At 41.5% G+C, this 17,638-nt stretch overlaps 1 protein-coding gene across 6 annotated transcripts in view; it reads right to left on the reverse strand.

Moving 5' to 3' along the window:
- Positions 1-17,638, reverse strand: part of pnpla6 (patatin-like phospholipase domain containing 6) — a 204,031-nt gene that overhangs the window by 96,490 nt on the left and 89,903 nt on the right. For all 6 annotated transcript variants that reach the window (XM_073069197.1, XM_073069195.1, XM_073069200.1 and 3 more), the window contains 4 exons: positions 8,191-8,277; positions 5,928-6,034; positions 4,411-4,587; positions 492-569 (listed from right to left, as the gene is read on the reverse strand). In XM_073069197.1, coding sequence (XP_072925298.1) covers positions 492-569; positions 4,411-4,587; positions 5,928-6,034; positions 8,191-8,277 — 449 coding nt within the window. The remainder of the gene's footprint in view (positions 1-491; positions 570-4,410; positions 4,588-5,927; positions 6,035-8,190; positions 8,278-17,638) is intronic.

Raw genomic sequence — 17,638 nt, forward strand, 5'->3', positions numbered from 1 at the left:
GAAAAAAAAACTGAGTCCACTTATCTCTCAACACTTCCCTTAAAACCCTTGGATGCAATCTAGTGGATCCCAGTGATCTGTCCTTAAATTTTGAATTATTCTAATCCTTCATTCCTTGGGATTTGTACTTTTACAAGTTCCTCTCTGTAATTTGAAATTAACCTATGTGTATATTTTAGGAATATGTGCAGTATTCTCCATGGTGAAGACTGAAGCAAAAAAATTGACTTTTCATATCTGTTTTCTGTTATTAATTCACCAGCCAATGTAATTTTAATTCCATAACAGAGGCCTTAAAGCAGACAGCCTGGCCATCTGTTTTCCTGCTATCAGTAGAACTTGATGTATATAAGCTCACTGCCCATGGCACCTGCCTTGTACCTACTCTTGGCAAGTGCATCATTAGTAATAATGATCTGTGAAATAGATTATAGTCATTGTCAGCTGATTTGCCATTACACGTTAGCTGGTGAGAACATCTGTGCACCCACCTGGTCTCCTTGACGGGCCAGTACGGTTCCAGATTTGGCATGGTGCAGTGTTACACGATTGTCAAGAAGTGACGGATCCTAGGTCAAAAGGAAAATGGTTAAAAGCAGACTTTAACTAAAGGACAATGATAGAGTAATACAGGTGTGGTCTGTGATGGAACAAGGTGAGCAACAAGATTTTTAAAAAAGACTAAAGTGACCAACGTTGCTGGCACATCATGAGAAGGTGTTCCTGTCTCTGAGCAAGCCTTGAGGTGTTAACTAGGCAGTGAGATGAGTGCTCTGCTTTGAGAATAAGAAGCACAATTTTAGTATGGTGACATTAAGCACGAGGGACTTTTAGCTCACTGTGGTCTTAATATTTGAGAGAAGTAATTGTTGAAGTACCTCAAGCATCATCAAATCCTGTTCTTAAGAATCAATAGTGTTAATGTTAATGTTGAGGAGGTCAGCAATGAAAATCTGGGGAGCAGCAAAAGTGATGTATAGAGAAAACATTGAGAGGATGTACTAGCATGAGAAATGAAAGACCAAAATGGAACCAAGAAAGAGCAGGGAGCTGAATATGGAGGATTGGCGCAATGATAATCATGTTTAACAGAGTCAAATGGAGCAATGAAGTGAACAGAGGATTGAGGACTACCAGCAAAAGATTCATTAGCGTAAATGATAGGCTTCTTTCTCCTCTCCATGACTAAAGAAAGGTTAGCGCATAAGTGAATAAGGATGATCAAAGAGTTCAGAAGAAATCAACACAAGACTTGAAATCAAATATCCGCAACTACAATCACACAGGTAAGGGAGCTAAGTCAGAACTAGATGACAAGGGAGATAACCAATACGATCAAATTTTTAATAAGTTTACAATGCATGAGTGAGAACCAAGCACAATATAGTCAATTAAAACAGGTAAGAGAGTCATAGTTATACAGCTCCACAGCACAAATACAAACACTTTGGCCAATCTAATCTTTGCCAATCTGTTTTTCTGTCTAGTTCCATCTACTTGTACCTGGACCACAGTCCTCCATACCCCTCCTATCCAAACTTCTCTTGAGTGACAGTTCATTCCACATTTGTACCATCCTCTGAGTGAAGTTCACCAGCAGATTTCCCTAAAATAATTCACCTTTTTCACCCTAAACCTATGACCTCTAGTTCTAGTCTCACCCAACTTCAGGGGGAAAAGCCTGCATAGATTTCCCTATCCATATCTTCATAATTTTGTACACTTCTGTAAGATCTTCCATTCTCTTATGGTCAGAATAAAGTCCTAATCTACTCAATCTGTCTCGATAACTAAGGTTCTCAAGTCCCAGCAACAACCTGTAAACTTCTCTATACCCTTACAAGGTTATTGATAACTTTTGACAAAAACTGCACACTATACTCCACATTTAGCTTCACCTACGTCTTATACAACTTCAACATAACATCTCAACTCCTGTACTGATTGCTCTGATTTATGGCCAATGTGCTACAAGCTCTCTTTACAACCCTATCTAGCTGTGACACCAATCTCAAAAAATTATGGATTTGTATTTTCAGATCCCTTTGTTCTACCGCACACCTCATGCCCTACCATTTACTGTGCAAGTCCTGCTCTGATTAGTCCTGCCAAAGTGCAACAGCTCACAGTTGTCTGCATTAAATTTCATCTGCCATTTACAGCCTTATTTTCTTTCTGGTCCAAATCTTACTGCAAGCTTTGATAGACTTCCTTGCTGTCCACTATACTCCCAATCTTGGTGTCATCCATAAATTGCCGAAATGAGAAAAAGCCCGGTAGCAAACATAAAAAGGACCCTGAATGTCCTCAGCAGGCTTACAACTAATAAAGGGAACATGCAAACGGGCCAAGGCAAGACTCATTAATGACCAGGAAGATGATCTAAGAGATAGAGGACATGTTTGGAAAGTACAGTTCAATCTCATCACTACATAAAAATTCCAGGAATAGTGATCAGGGAAGCACTTGGAGAAGTGTGAACTAATAAAGATGAGAAAATGCAGATTTGTTAAAGAAAAATTGTATTTTGCAAACTAGGTGGATGTTTTTTCAAAAAGCAGTCACAGAGAAGGCTACTGATGCTTGACAAGGCCCTCTACAAAAAAAAAGTATTTAACAAAATTGCAGGAACTAATTGTGTGTATTTGTGTGTATGTACAGAAGTATTTGCAAGTCGTTATACATATTGACACAGTAGCTAGTAAAGCACATGGGCCACAGAATACAAAAACGGAACTTACATGAACTATTGTCTATGACAACTATGTTGGACACTTACAGGCTACAGTTCCATTCTGTTCAGCACCATTTAGTAAGCACATGAAAGATTTACTAGAACGGAAACAGAAAAAGTGGATACAGGAGTGGCCATTTGGTCCTTCAGGACTTCAGTGATCATGCACTGATATGTTCGCTTTCCTATTCTTTCCTTGTACCATTTGATGCCTTTTGTGAGGAGAAACCAGTCTGCCTCTTTCTTAAATATATTGAGCAACTTAGTCTCTACGGAAAGACTATGGCTCCAGGAAAAAAGGGATTTCAGCAACAACGTCAGAATAATGTTGGATTTGATTTCAGCTGAACAAAGGTTGAGAGGGGATTTGATCGAGATGGAGAAAAAGCATTCCCATTAGCAGATGGGTTAAGGTCAAAGGGGTATCTCTGAAGTGATGGACAAAATATACAATGGCAGGAAGGGGGCAGTGGGAAATATTGAGATATTTCCTTATTGAGGCAGTGATTATGATCTTGAACTTACATCCTGGGGAAACGATCCTAGCTTTCAATAGAACGTTTAAGTAAAATGATCTTCAGGGGAATGGGGATAGGAACCAGCAGGTTTACTTTGTGAAGAGCTGGTGTGGTCTTACTTAACCAAATAGCTAATGGTCCTCTCCTGTGACATTACATTTCTACATCAACACACAAAGGTGCTAGAACTTACAGCATTTGTAATCTCTTGTGTGTTTCATAAGTCTGACTTACTGCTACTGGAACTACAATAGTTACTGTCCATTACACCGCTGGCTTTTAAGGCAGCAATGAAGATCTTCCATCTCTGTCTGTCCATAACGTCAGAGATATAGAAGAATTCTGTATTGCTGTTTCTGAAACAATTTTTTTTTTACCAGTCAGTGTTGCTAGCCCTGAGCTGAACCCTGAACCTGGATAACCAGTGGACTACTCTTAGCAAGGCCTCTACACTTTGACTTGTTTGGCATGGGTGACTCTACCAAGAGCCAAAGCATAAAGATCTGACTCCAGCCAGTATAGCTCTCCGGATAATTGAGGCACAGAAGCCTCCCAACCACAACAAGGTTGTGGCCTTCTTAGAGGTGGAACTACAATAGTTAGAAATAAACAATCAGAACTGTGCCCCTAGCTGATTCAGGCATATCTCTATCAACATGAACAACATTTGATTAAACATCTTTTTAAACATATTTTACATTTACAGAATGTGTCAGCACTTATTGTACAATTCTTCGTGCTACTGAGAAAGTCTTGGAGACAATCAAATGTCTGACTATACCATTTCTGAGGGCCAGCCAGGGTAAGAACTGGGTAACTCCCAAGGCAAGCTAGACTCATGACTGACTGATTCAATGCATACAGCTTTTAAACTATTATAAACACTCCAGATAACACTTCTCAATAAGTTATTTACTTATAATTAGCAGTTTCCTTCAGGTATGAAAATGAAGAACAACACTGGTTGAGAAATTACTAAAATTCCAGTGTGAATATGGCTGAGGTTTTGTTTTAATTCTCAGATTTGCCCTAATGTTTTAAGGAAAATTATTCAAAAGATTGCATCATCATTCAGAAGCATACAAGCATATAGTTACCTGGAGAAATGCAAACTCCACACAAGAGTGCACAAGCAACTAATGAATAAGACGTCTCTACCTCAATCCGCATTAACTTCAGGAGCTCCTGCTTTGCCTCCTCAAAAATGCTTCCAACATGTTTCACTTCATCTGCTCCATAGAAGTCATCCGGGTCATCCTCGGGATAAAGAAACACAGATGATGGCTGTCCCTCCACGGTCACAGACTTGCGTTCCCTAGTATCCTGTGATGCTGTCTGGTACAGACAAAACTAGTTATTCAGGGAATCAGAGTATCTGTAGTTCATTCACATCTTCCTCTGCCTAATAACTTTTCCTTCTAGATTTCTGAGCAAATAGCAATATTATCTGGAAGATGCTCCCAAGCTTTGGACAGTGTCAACTATCAGCAACTTTCAGAGTCACAGGATTACCTGGTTTTCTAATACTTCTTCTCTTTCTTCAGGAGGTTAAGTGGTTGCAATGTAGGGCAGAAAGTTGTATAGGCTCACTACATATAACTGCACTGTTATATCACCAAGGGTTATTATAATTTCATAGTATTCTTTTCTTTTAACATTTTTGACAAAACATAACTATATAAAAATGAAAATATTTGAAATATATATCATGTTGTTTCTGTAAATATTCAAGAGCAGTGCACAGCTTCTGTCAAATCATGAGTATCCAGTCAAAACAGAACATATATAACAGACCGGAACACTAACTGAGACATATCAGTTGGTTGCAGAACAATCAGTCAGGGAGGGGAGTATTGGAGATCAGGCAGCCTGGGCTCCAATCCACTAACAGAGAACCTGCCAAGTCTTTGGTCCAAACTGTCTCATAAATAATCAACTTAAGTACCCCAGAGTAACAGGTCTGCAACCAAACGTTTAAAAGTTGCTATATTTGATAAAGTGGTGTACTGAAGAAGGACGCAAAAGCAACTAAAGAACACAAATGAATGAAGTCCCAGCCTAGCTGGGCAGAATTCTGTGAACTGTGTCCAGGGACACACCTTTGGCCTCTTGAAATAAATGCACTGAAGTGGAGCTAGTGTCTAAGCCACTGTTCCCAAACAGCTACCTGGTATGTGATCTCGTACAATGCTGGAGATGATTATTCCCAATCAGATGAAGCTCTCAAGTTTCCAAAGACTGCACTGTGTTGTTTTTATTGAAAGGAGAACAACACTGACCAGCTGAGAACAATAGCATTTCATTAGCAGCGTGTCTGCTTGTTGAAACATTAACCAATGTCAGGATCATTTCTGGAGGTCACATACTCAGTTTGGCTAATGGGACAGCAACTATGCAATATCTGCAACTTAAATTCAACCTGTACTTAAAAAGGAAGTTAGGAATGCATCTCAGTGCTAAGTCCATGATTTGGCAATGTTCAGCATCCGCAAGAGAAGTTCCAGCTTTATGTCATTATATTAAAAATAGTTCAGCCAATTTACATTTGGTCCAGTTGATAGGGATATCTGAACAAGAGCCATTGAAACTCAAATGACAAATATATGCCATAAGTGATTACAAGGCTAACATAGTTACACCTTTAATTCTACACTTTGGAACAGTATTATACTTACTCTACTAAATGAAGAAGGGAAAAATGGTATTTCCTCCTGCAGGGAGACTGAAATCCTCCCTCGTTCATATGCCATATCAAAATCTGAACACATTCCTTTCTGTATTCCTAAAATGAAAACGACAAGTTTTTTCATCTCGATTATAAAAGTATAATGATAACTCCTAAACTTACCGCAGTTCACTTGCGATCATATGGCCTTCAAAATCTTATCACCAGTGTATTACTAGTGTTGGTCTCATTGCTCTGACCACACTACTAATTAACATTACTAATTCAGAGGGCGGAGCTTAGGAGAACCATGGTGCCTAACGGCGACTTCTTTGCTTGCATCTTCGGAAACAGCTCAATTTCTATCTTTGATATCTCTTTTTGTTTCCTTTTCAAGGTTCTTTTGAAGACCCTAGCCTGGAGTTACATGCTGACTTTGGTTCTTTGCAGAATTGGGACCCGCTCTCGGGGCCTCACGACCGGCTGCTTTTCAATATGCCAAAGACGCGGCCTGGAAGACTAACACGCCTTCAGGGTGCCGGATTTTTGTGGCTCTGGAGGTGGGTGGACTCAAGGCCAGTGCCACCACCTGATGCGCTTTTTTGTTGACGGAAGATCGCAAGCAGCTGCTTGCCCAGAGACCCGAGTTCTTTGAGCACAGAGCTCGGAAAAAGTGACGCAACAGACTCTTAACACCATAAATCAGCAAATACTCGGCAGTGGAGTTATCGGGGCACCGTCATGACGGTGTTTCCGTAGCAAGCTATTCTTGTTTTTACGAGGCCGAGTTGCTAGCTCAACGCTCAATCCAACTTGGATTTGAACTCGGGAACCTTCGCTCCGGAGTCCGGTGCTGATATTATTGCACCACCAAGCGGGACATAAATCAGCAAGTTGCTATGTAATGTCTCTGCTCTCGCTGTGAAATGGGGACACCTCTTTTTCCCTCATTAGGGAGAGAGGGAGCCTGTGGTATGTTGAATTACTGGGTGAACAGATAGTCTTAGGTGTACTGCAAGTCTGTGTCTTTATTGATGCTTTGCTGCATGCTTGACTGCTTGGTGGGGGGTGCCGTTGCTTTTTTGCTGGTGGAGGGGGTCATTGCTTTTGCTGGTGGGGAAGGGGGAGGTCATTACTTTTGCTGCTGCTTATGCGTGGGAGGGGAGAGTTGGGGGACTCTGGGGTTCTAACATTTGACTGTCATTCATTCTTTGGGGCACTCCTCTGTTTTGTGGATTTTTGTGAAGAAAAATAATTTCAGGATGTATATTGTATACATTTCTCTCACATTAAATGTACCAGTTGAAACCTAATACAGGAACCAGAAGGGAAAAAAAAAACTACTAATTCTCATGGCTGAGAGGATTTAGTACAAACTAATACAAATTTGCAAGCTCATGATATAGTTACAATTTGGAAGCTTTTAAGACATCAGCTATTTAAGATATGCTGGCCACAATGCAGTTTGTATTTTCCAAAGCTCGAATTATTACCCAAGATACCAAATCATGTGAATCCACATGCACACACATACATGTACACTTGTTTAAATGCATGCATGTGTACTTGTTCATAGGTGTGTGCACTCAATCAAAATGATGCTGTGCTCTAAAAGCTGGAGCATCCAAAATACATACAAGTTTTTACTAGGTAATCCCAGTATTTTTAATGCCAACACCTCATCTCAAGGGTTACTTGTCTCAATGTCCTTTGTATGCAGAACAGTTTCTGGGGAAATGTGCCATCTATGAAAATGGATCAACACACACAAAAATGCTGGTGGAATGCAGCAGGCCAGGCAGCATCTATAGGGAGAAGTACAGTCGACATTTTGGGTTGAGACTCTTCATCAGGACTCAAAATGGATCCTTAGCTTGATGTGGTCAAGAAAAATGTTTGTAGAAAAAACTAAAATAAATAATATTTTTCTCCTTCACCTACAAGAACTACATGTAAGCGGCACTGGTCAGAACTAGCTCTGCTAGTTCTTAAAAGAAAGCTTCAAGTTTTAGTCTGAGCAACACACACAGTCTTGCTGAAGGGTCTTGGCTTGAAATGTCGGCTGTACTCTTTTCCACAGATGCTGCCTGGCCTGCTGAGTTCCTTCAGCATTTTGTGTGTGTGTGTGTTGCTTGGATTTCAGCATCTGCAGATTTTCTCTTGTTTGAAATTTTAGTCTGAGCCGTGTTTAATTGTTGACATCTTAAGATCTATGCACTAAGTAAATATGTACTCCAGTTTCTAACATGCTGAAAGATAGTGCCCAGGCTCACCTGAAATGTCCACTGGCATGGATATACAACGGCTTAACAATGCAGCTCGATTGTTCTCAGAAGTCTGTGCCTTTGAACCCTCAGTCCCTACAGACAGACAAAGGCAGAGCAAATGAATAGTTACACTTGCAATGTCAACATACCACTCTGGCTGTCTCTGCACAGAGTTCCCACTTATTCCTGCACTGTGAAGAGAGCCAAAAGGAGAAAGAATGGGGTACATTTTGGGATAATCCCATATGAGGTGCCACAACTGGAGCACAGAATCCCAGTCTCAAAATCGGCATGGGAACAGCTGCAAGGGGCATTCTAAGGAGATGGATGATAGATGTCCCTGGTGGAGGAAAGTTACAATAAACCACTGCAACCTGAATTTCAATCACCTTTTAGAAAGACAGAGTCTAGAAGAGAAATGCACAAGCCAACTATGCAGAGAGAGACATGTACGTAGAACATACATAGATGTATGTACGTGAGACAGACATGTGTAAAGAACTCACAAAGAAATGTGGATATGTTAAACAAGGCGGCAAAAACTTGGGAGATGTGTGGAAGTGAGGCTATCCACATTGGAAGGAGACTACAGGGATATATAGGGGATTTTGGTATCCTTGTACTTGGACCACAAGTACTTGAATATGCAGGTCCAGTAAATAATCAGGAAGGTAAATGGACTGTTGGTCTTTGGTCTTATAAAGGGCTTGGAGGGAAAAAATGCTGTACCGTGTATAGTTTACTGATGAGATCACATCTGATGCACATCTAGTTCTAATTTCCCTACTTAAGGAGAAAACTGGATAACTGATTGATGATTCACTGGGATGATTATAACACAATGGCGTTGACTTCTAAGGATAGGTTAGTCAGGGTGGTCAATACTCAATGGGAGTTTTGAAGAATTATCAAAACATTCTGAGAGAATTTACAAAAGATACTGAGGGGAATTGACAAGGTAGATGTTGAGAGGATGCTTCCCTGAACAGTATAAATCTAAAACTTGGGTGCTGTTTCAGAGTAAGGAACTAAAGTTACACAGCATAGAAACCAGTCCTTTGGCCCACCACACTAACCTTTTTTTCCCCATCTTCTCTAATGCTACTGAATTTTATTTGCCTGTGTCAGCCCATTCTTTAACAGTTGAAAAGACAATTGCTCATCTAACATGGAAATGGGGAGAAGTTTCTTCTCTCAGAGTTTCATGAAGCTTTGGAGTTCTCCACCTTAAGCTTACGTTTTGCTCTAAAGGGGAGTTACGAGGAACCAGCAGAAAAACAAATCTAGAATCAGAGGAGCTTTGACCTTATTGAATGGTTAAGCAAACAATAGGCCACAAAGCCTCCTCTTGTTCACACTCAAGTTCCCAGCAGATAAATCTTGCAACATTGTCACTGAGACCCCTGAAGTCCCTCTGTCTCATACTCTGCTTTCTCCCCAGCAGAACTGCTCGCAGAGATGGGCTCCTTAAATTACTGGTAAACAGGCAGGCAAAAAGCCATTATTCAGTTTTCGCAGCCTGCATGTCTCCCTGTGACCCCGTGCATATATACCCAACTCTGCCCCACCCTACTCACTGATATCTCACACCCTATCCTTGGATCCAAGCAGAGGTTTAAAGGAACATGAAGACTCCATGCTACAAATTCAGAAACCTGGAAGGGGAAGGAGATTATGCCTCATGTATTTTTTACCCCTAACCCAGTGATGTGGAAGTCAACTGGAAAACCCCATCTGTGATCCTGAATGAGATCTCATAATTCAAACAAGGTTAGGAGCTACTATTCTAGACAGCATGGGTTAGGATGTTCCATGCTGTTGCCTTCATTTACCTATTCATTCTGGTGCTGATATAGTACTGAGGGAATTCTGTTGCCGTTCTACCTTCACAATGTACTGTATATTGTCATCATTTGCTCAACTCGAAAAAGATTATTTTATACAGTAGGAAGTTAAAAATATTCAACTTTAAATGGAGATTGGCATACATATAATGTTTTGAATGAAGATTTGAAATTGGTGCTTGGTAGCATTTAAAAATGTCAATGTTTACTTAGTAGAACTAGTTGACACTCCCTGCTCAGTTATAAGATGTATTACTGACCTAGGTCGGCCACTTGGGCTTCATCACTGGGATCTAGGCTTGGTTGCTTCTTTCTCCTCTGTAATAGTAGATCTATATCCCCCTCACTTGAACTTTCTTTTGCTATGCTCTGCTGAAAAACTTCAACAAGTGGTGATTGGACAGTCTCAATTGTGACATGTCTTGCTGGTTTCTTTTTGCTGATTCCTTTGTCAGATTGATCCTTTGTTTTTGAATTTTCCTCACATTGGGTTCCATTTCGATTTACTGATTCGGTACATGCCTGCCTCTCCTTAGCTGCTTTGGAGTGCTCTCCCTTTGCTGAGGAGCGGCGTCTTGTGGCTTTCCTGCTCCCTAAGCTATCTGTGTCATTGCATTCGTATTCCATTTTAAACACTGCTATGTACAGGAAATCAGGGGGCTCCTTTAAAGCAGGGTCCATGATCATACCTTTACAGAAAAGAAAATAATAGGTAAAACACTCCATCATCACCATGCTACCCTAATATTCATACTCTGCAATATTTGAATTTAAACCACAGCTTGATGGAAGGGACATCAATACAAACTTAACACGTCAAGTTATTTTGCAGAAAAAGAGTACTATTCAGATTGCTGTAAAAATTCGACTGTGTTAACAAGAAGTTATTTAAATATAGGAAACTAGAATATGACCACACATATGAGGGTGACTCATTTAAGGACTGGGTGGCAGAGCGAAGTAGGGAAGGATGCGTGATGAGCTAGGCGATGGAGATTACTTTGCTACAGGTTCAAGATAATAAGTAGATTGTAATAAATTAGAGACAAGATTAACATTTACATTTAAAAAGTTACAATAGTTGAATTTGTTTTCATGTCCTCAGGATGTGCCAATGCTCTACATGTAGTACCATATGGAAATCAGCAGTTAATTAAAGTGAGGAGGTGATAGATAGGAGCTATATAAATACAAGTGTTGCCATCACTAGGGCAGCTTTGCTCTTTTTCAGAGTCCTACCGCATCGTTAACACTTAGGAGGCAAAGTGCGCCTCCATTTAACACCAAGAGAGAGGCAGCGTTGCAGCCAGTGAATCACTCCTTCAGAACTGGTACCATGTTAACCTGATAACAGGCTCAGGCTTGATCCAAAACCAGAGTCAGAGACAAGTGGAAATCTGCACTACCAGACTGATACCCGAAGTTAGGAGCATTAAAATTGAATGTTGAATTACAACTCTGGGTTTCAGAGGAATATCTTCTATTTTTACTGTTTTTTGCAATAAATCCAGAAGAAAAGCCCACAAGAAAAGAAGTAAATTTGGAGATATATTGCTAAATAAATAATATACTAAGTATGTAAAATGGGTGAAATAGTTACCACAAACAGCCAAAGAAAAACCATTTCTGCCCATTTCAATCTGACATTGGGATCATAAAGAAACATTCATGAAGTCAATGAGCTGTTCTTTATCTGCTCACCAATGCGTAAAATTCCCTATAATTATGCACTAGCTTTTAATTCAACAGGGAGATCAAACTTGACTATTTTTGTAACTTTGATGATTTCCAGACTTTCCAGCCTACTGCACTGTAGAAAATGCAACAACCAACTTATGCAGTTGAAGTTAAAACTCTGGCATAATTGGTAGAGTTGCTGACTCACATCTGCAAAGACCAGAGTTCAATCCTGACTGTGGGTTATACCTTTGTGGAATTTGCACACTCTCTCTGACCATGTGAATTATCAATCTACTTATCCATCTATTTATTCATTTTGAGATACAGAATGTATTTATTTTGAGATACTGGCCCAAAGAGCCTATGCCACCCAGTTACACCCATGTAACTGATTAATCTATGAATCCATATGTCTTTGGACTGTGGGAGGAAAGTGGAGCACCCAGAGGAAACCCAGGCAGTCACAGGGAGAACATACAAATATCTCACAGACAGCAGTGCAATTGAACCCCATTTGCTGGCACTGTAATAGCATTAGACAAATCACTACACTACCATGCCACTCAGTTCCTCAATTCCTTTACTTTATTCCATTGTTCTCTCCTATTATATTTCTTCTTCTTCACCCTTTCACCTCTTCCACTTATTAACTCCTAGCTCCTTATAATTCCTTTCACTTCCCACTTTCCCTCTCCAAGTTCAAAGTTCAAAGTAAATTTATTATCAAAATACATGTAGGTCACCATATACAACCCTGAGATTAATTCTCTTGTGGGCATATTTAATAAATCCAAGAACCATAACAGAATCAATGAAAGACCATTTTTTCTTCAGCAGTTTGATTGAGGCACGACTGTGCAGGTGCATGAACATCAGTCAGTTAGACCGGTGGGAAGAGTTTAAAAAGAAGACAGCTTGATAGAGCGGGTGTCAGAGAAGTGGGCGTCGAAGTAGAGGGATCCAGAATAGGAGCACTTTGGCTCAATGGGGCTTCGGCGATAACGCATCTAGGCGAAGTAAGTTACTTGTTAAGAATTGGAATACGAAGTATGTCTGTGAGGCTGGTGTTCTTAACTAGGTGTCAGATGTGGGAAATTCAAGAGACTCCCAGCCTCCCGGAAGGTCACATCTGTACCAAGTGCGTCGAGCTGCAGCTCCTTTGGGACCGGGTTAGGGAACTGGAAATGCAGCTCATCAACCTTCGTCCGGTCAGGGAAAGTGAGGAGGTGATAGAGAGGAGCTATATGCAAGTAGTCACACTTAGGCCTCGGGAGACAGATAAGTGGGTAACAGTCAGGAGAGGGAAGGGCAAGAGTCAGATACTAGAGAGTACCCCTGTGGCTGTCTGCCTTAACAATAAGTATTCCTGTTTGAGTACTGTTGGGGGGAGGGGGAAATGACCTACCTGGGGGAAACGGCACTGGCTGTGCCTCTGGCACAGAGTTCGGCCCTGTGGTTCAGAAGGGGAGGGAAAGGAAGAGGATGGCAGCAGTGATAGGGGACTTTATAGTTAGGGGGTCAGACAGGCGATTCTTTGGATGCAGGAAAGAAACTTGTAGATGGTAGTTTGCCTCCCAGGTGCCAGGGTCCGGGATGTTTCTGATTGCGTCCATGATAGCCTGAAGTGGGAAGGTGAACAGTCAGGGGTTGTAGTACATATAGGTACCAATGACATAGGTAGGAAAAGGGAGGAGGTCCTGAAAGCAGACTACAGGGAGTTAAGAAAGAAGCTGAGAAGCAGGACCACAAGGGTAGTAATCTTGGAACTTCTGGCTGTCCCACACGACAATGAGTATAGGAATAGTGTGCGGAGGAGGATAGATGCGTGGCTGAGGGTTTGGAGCAGTGGGCAGGGATTCAGATTTCTGGATCACTGGGACCTCTTTTGGGGCAGATGTGACCTGTACAATAAGGATGCATTGCACTTGAATCCGTGGGGGAACCAATATCCTGGCAGGGAGGTTTGCTAAGGCTATTGGGGAGAGTTTAAACTAGAATTGCTGGGGGGTGGGAACCAAACTGAAGAGACGAAGGAAGGGGTGGTTGTCTCACAAACAGAAAAAGTAGAGAAAGCTTGTGGGCATTGTGAGAGGAAGGACAGGCAGGCGATAGAGAAGGGATGTGCTCAGACTCATGGTTTGAGATGTGACTATTTTAATGCAAGGAATATCAAGAACAAAGCAGATGAGCTTAGAGCATTGATCAGTACTTGGAGCTAAGATGTTGTGGCCATTACAGAGACTTGGATGGCTCAGGGGCAGGAATGGCTACTTAGAGTGCCAGGCTTCAGATGCTTCACAAAGGACATGGAGGGAGGCAAAAGAGGTGGAAACATGGCACTGCTGATCAGAGATAGTGTCACGGCTGCAGAAAAAGAGGAAGTCATGGAGAGATTGTCTACGGAGTCTCTACGGCTGGAAGTTAGAAACAGGAAGGGGTCAATAACTCTACTGAGTGTTTTTTATAGACCACCCAATAGTAACAGGGACATCGAGGAGCAGACAGGGAAATAAATTCTGGAAAGGCGCAATAATAACTGGGTTGTCGTGGTGGGAGATTTTAATTCCTCCAATATTGATTAGCATCTCCCTAGAGCAAGGGGTTTAGATGGGGTGGAGTTTGTTAGGTGTGTTCAGGAAGGTTTTCTGACAAGATATGTAGATAAGCCTACAAGAGGAGAGGCTGTACTTGATCTGGTATTGGGAAATGAACCTGGTTAGGTGTCAAGTCTCTCAGTGGGAGAGCATTTTGGAGATAGTGATCACAATTCTATCTCATTTACCATAGCATTGGAGAGGGATAGGAGCAGACAAGTCAGGAAAACGCTTAATTGGATCAATGGGAAATATGAAGCTATCAGGCAGGAATTTGGAAGCATAAATTGGGAGCAGATGTTTTCAGGGAAATATACGGCAGAAATGTGGCAAATGTTCAGGGGATATTTACATGGTATTCTATAAAGGTACGTTTCAATGAGATAGGGAAAGAATTGTAGGGTACAGGAAGCATGGTGTACAAAGACTGTGGAAAATCTCGTCAAGAAGAAAAGCTTGCGAAAGGTTCCAAAAACTAGGTAATGATAGAGATCTAGAAAATTATAAGGCTAGCAGGAAGGAGCTTAAGAATGAAATTAAGGGAGCCAAAAGGGTCCATGAGAAGGCCTTGGTGAGTAGGATTAAAGAAAACCCCAAGGCATTCTACAAGTATGTGAAGAGTAAGAGGATAAAATGTGAGAGAATATGACCAATCAAGTGTGACAGTGGAAAAGTGTGTATAGAACTGGAGGAGGTAGCGGAGGTACTTAATGAATACTTTGCTTCAGTATTCACCATGGAAAAGTATCTTGGTGATTGTAGGGATTACTACAGTGGACTGAAAAGCTTGAGCATATAGACATTAAGAAAGAGGATGTTCTGAAGCTTTTGGAAAGCATCAAGTTGGATAAGTCACCGGGACCGGATGAAGTATACCCCAGGCAACTGTGGGAGGAGAGGAAGGAGATTGGTGAGCCGCTGGCACTGATCTTTGCATCATCAGTGGGAATGGGAGAAGTTCCGGAGAATTGGAGGGTTGCAGATGTTGTTCCCTTATTCAAGAAAGGGAGTACCGGTAGCCTAGGAAATTATAGACCAGTGAGTCTTAGTTCAGCATTTGGTAAGTTGATGACAAAGTAAAGGGCCATGGGATCCAAGGGAATCCAAGTTCTGTGGATCCAGAACTGGCTTGCCCACAGAAGGAAAGGAGTGGTTGTAGACGGGTCATATTCTGCATGGAGGTCGGTGACCAGCGGTGTGCCTCAGAGACCTGTTCTGTTCTTCGTGAAGTTTATAAATGACCTGGATGAGGAAGTGGAGGGATGGGTTAGTAAATCTGCTGATGACACAAAGGTTGGGGGGTGTTGTGGATAGTGTAGAGGGCTGTCAGAGGTTACAGCGGAATATCGATAGGATGCAAAACTGAGCTGAGAAGTGGCAGATGGAGTTCATTCCCAGATAACTGTGAGGTGGTTCATTTTGGTAGGTCAAATATGATGGCAGAATATAGTATTAATGGTAAGACTCTTGGCAGTGTGGCTATCAGAGGGATCTTGGGGTCCAAGTCCATAAGGACTCTCAAAGATGCTGCACAGGTTGACCGTGTGGTTAAGAAGGCATATGCTATATTGGCTTTCATCAACCATAGGATTAAGTTCAAGAACTGAGAGGTAATGTTACAGCTGTATGGAACCCTGATCAGACCCCACTTGGAGTACTGTGCTCAGTTCTGGTCACCTTACTACTGGAAGGAAAACTATAGAAAGGGTGCAGAGGAGATTTAAAATGATGTTGCTTGGATTGGGGAGCATGCCTTATGAGAGTAGATTGAATGAACTTGCCTTTTCTCCTTGGAGCGAAGGAGGATGAAAGGTGACCTGATAGAGGTGTACAAGATGATGAGAGGCATTGATCGTGTGGATAGTCAGAAACTTTTTCCCAGGACTGAAATGGCTTACATGAAAGGGCACAGTTTTAAGGTGCTTGGAAGAAGGTACAGAGTAGATGTCAGGGTTAAGTTTTTTTTATGAAGAGAGTGGTGAGTGTGTGGAATGGGCTGCCGGCGACGATGGTGGAGGTGGACACAATAGGGTCTTCTAAGGGACTCCTGCATAGGTACATGGAGCTTAGAAAAATAGAGGGTTATGGGTAACCCTAGGTAATTTCTAAAGTACATACATGCTTGGCACAGCATTGTGGGCTGAAGGGCCTGTATTGTGCTGTAGGTTTTCTATGATTCTAAGACAACACTCAACAGGGCAGCAAACAGCCAATGGGCAAAAGACAACAAACTATCCAAATATAAAAGAGAGAGAAAAACATAAATACACAATAAATATTGAGAAGATGAGATGAAGAGCTCTTGGAAGTGTGAGAACAGTTCAGTGATGGGCCAAGTTGTGTTGAATGAATTTACCCCACTGGTTCAAGAGCCCAATTGTTGAGGAGTAATAACTGTTTCTGAACCTAGTGGTGTGGGTCCTGTACTTCTTCATGATGGTAGCAGCGAGAGGAGAGCATTGCCTGGTTGGTGGTGGGGGTCCCTGATGGTGGATGCTGCTTTCCTGCAACAGCACCTCACATAGATGTGCTGAATGGAGGGGTGGGCTTCACCCGTGATGGACTGAGCCAAATCCACTACTTTTTGTAGGATTTTCCATTCAATGGCATTGCTGTTTCCATACCAAGCTATGATGCAACCAGTCAATATACTCTCCACCACAAGTTTGACGAAGTCTTACTAGATGTCATACTGAATCTTTGCAAACTTCTATGGAAGTAGAGACACTGCTGAGTTTTTTTTTGTAATTGCACTTACATGTTGGGCCCAGAACAGGTTCTCTGAAATAATACTCCGAGGAATTTAAAGTTGCTGAATCTCTCCACCTTTGATACCCGATGAGGACTGGCTCATGAACCTCTGGTTTCCTCTTCTTGAAGTCAATAATCAGCTCTTTAGTCTTGCTGACACTACTCAGCTAGATTTTCAATCCCCCCTCACCACCTTTGATTTGGCCTCTCTTGCCTATACTCACCTGCCAAGTGTGAGTCTCTTAAAAGTGAAATAGTGAGCACAAAGCTAATATGACATGTTAAGGAATATCAATAGTTGGTTAATGACAAGAAGGAAAAACAAGCAAACAAAATGGTGGAGCTCTTCATGTACATCACTGCTGAAGTGCTGAAGTGGTTTTATAAGGTAATTAGATGAACAAACATGATACAAAATATCTCTGGCACAGAGGATTAAGCAAATCCCAAGGCATTTTATATGTCCATTAAGAGCAAAAGCATTGTATACGTTCATTTAGAGCTAGAGGGTAACCAGGGAAAGAATGGCACTCATTAGGAACAAAGGAGAGAATCAGTGTATGGGCAAGAGGATGGAAAAATCTG

The sequence above is a fragment of the Hemitrygon akajei genome, chromosome 16 (genome assembly GCF_048418815.1).
Source record: "Hemitrygon akajei chromosome 16, sHemAka1.3, whole genome shotgun sequence".
Taxonomy (NCBI): Eukaryota; Metazoa; Chordata; class Chondrichthyes; order Myliobatiformes; family Dasyatidae; genus Hemitrygon; species Hemitrygon akajei.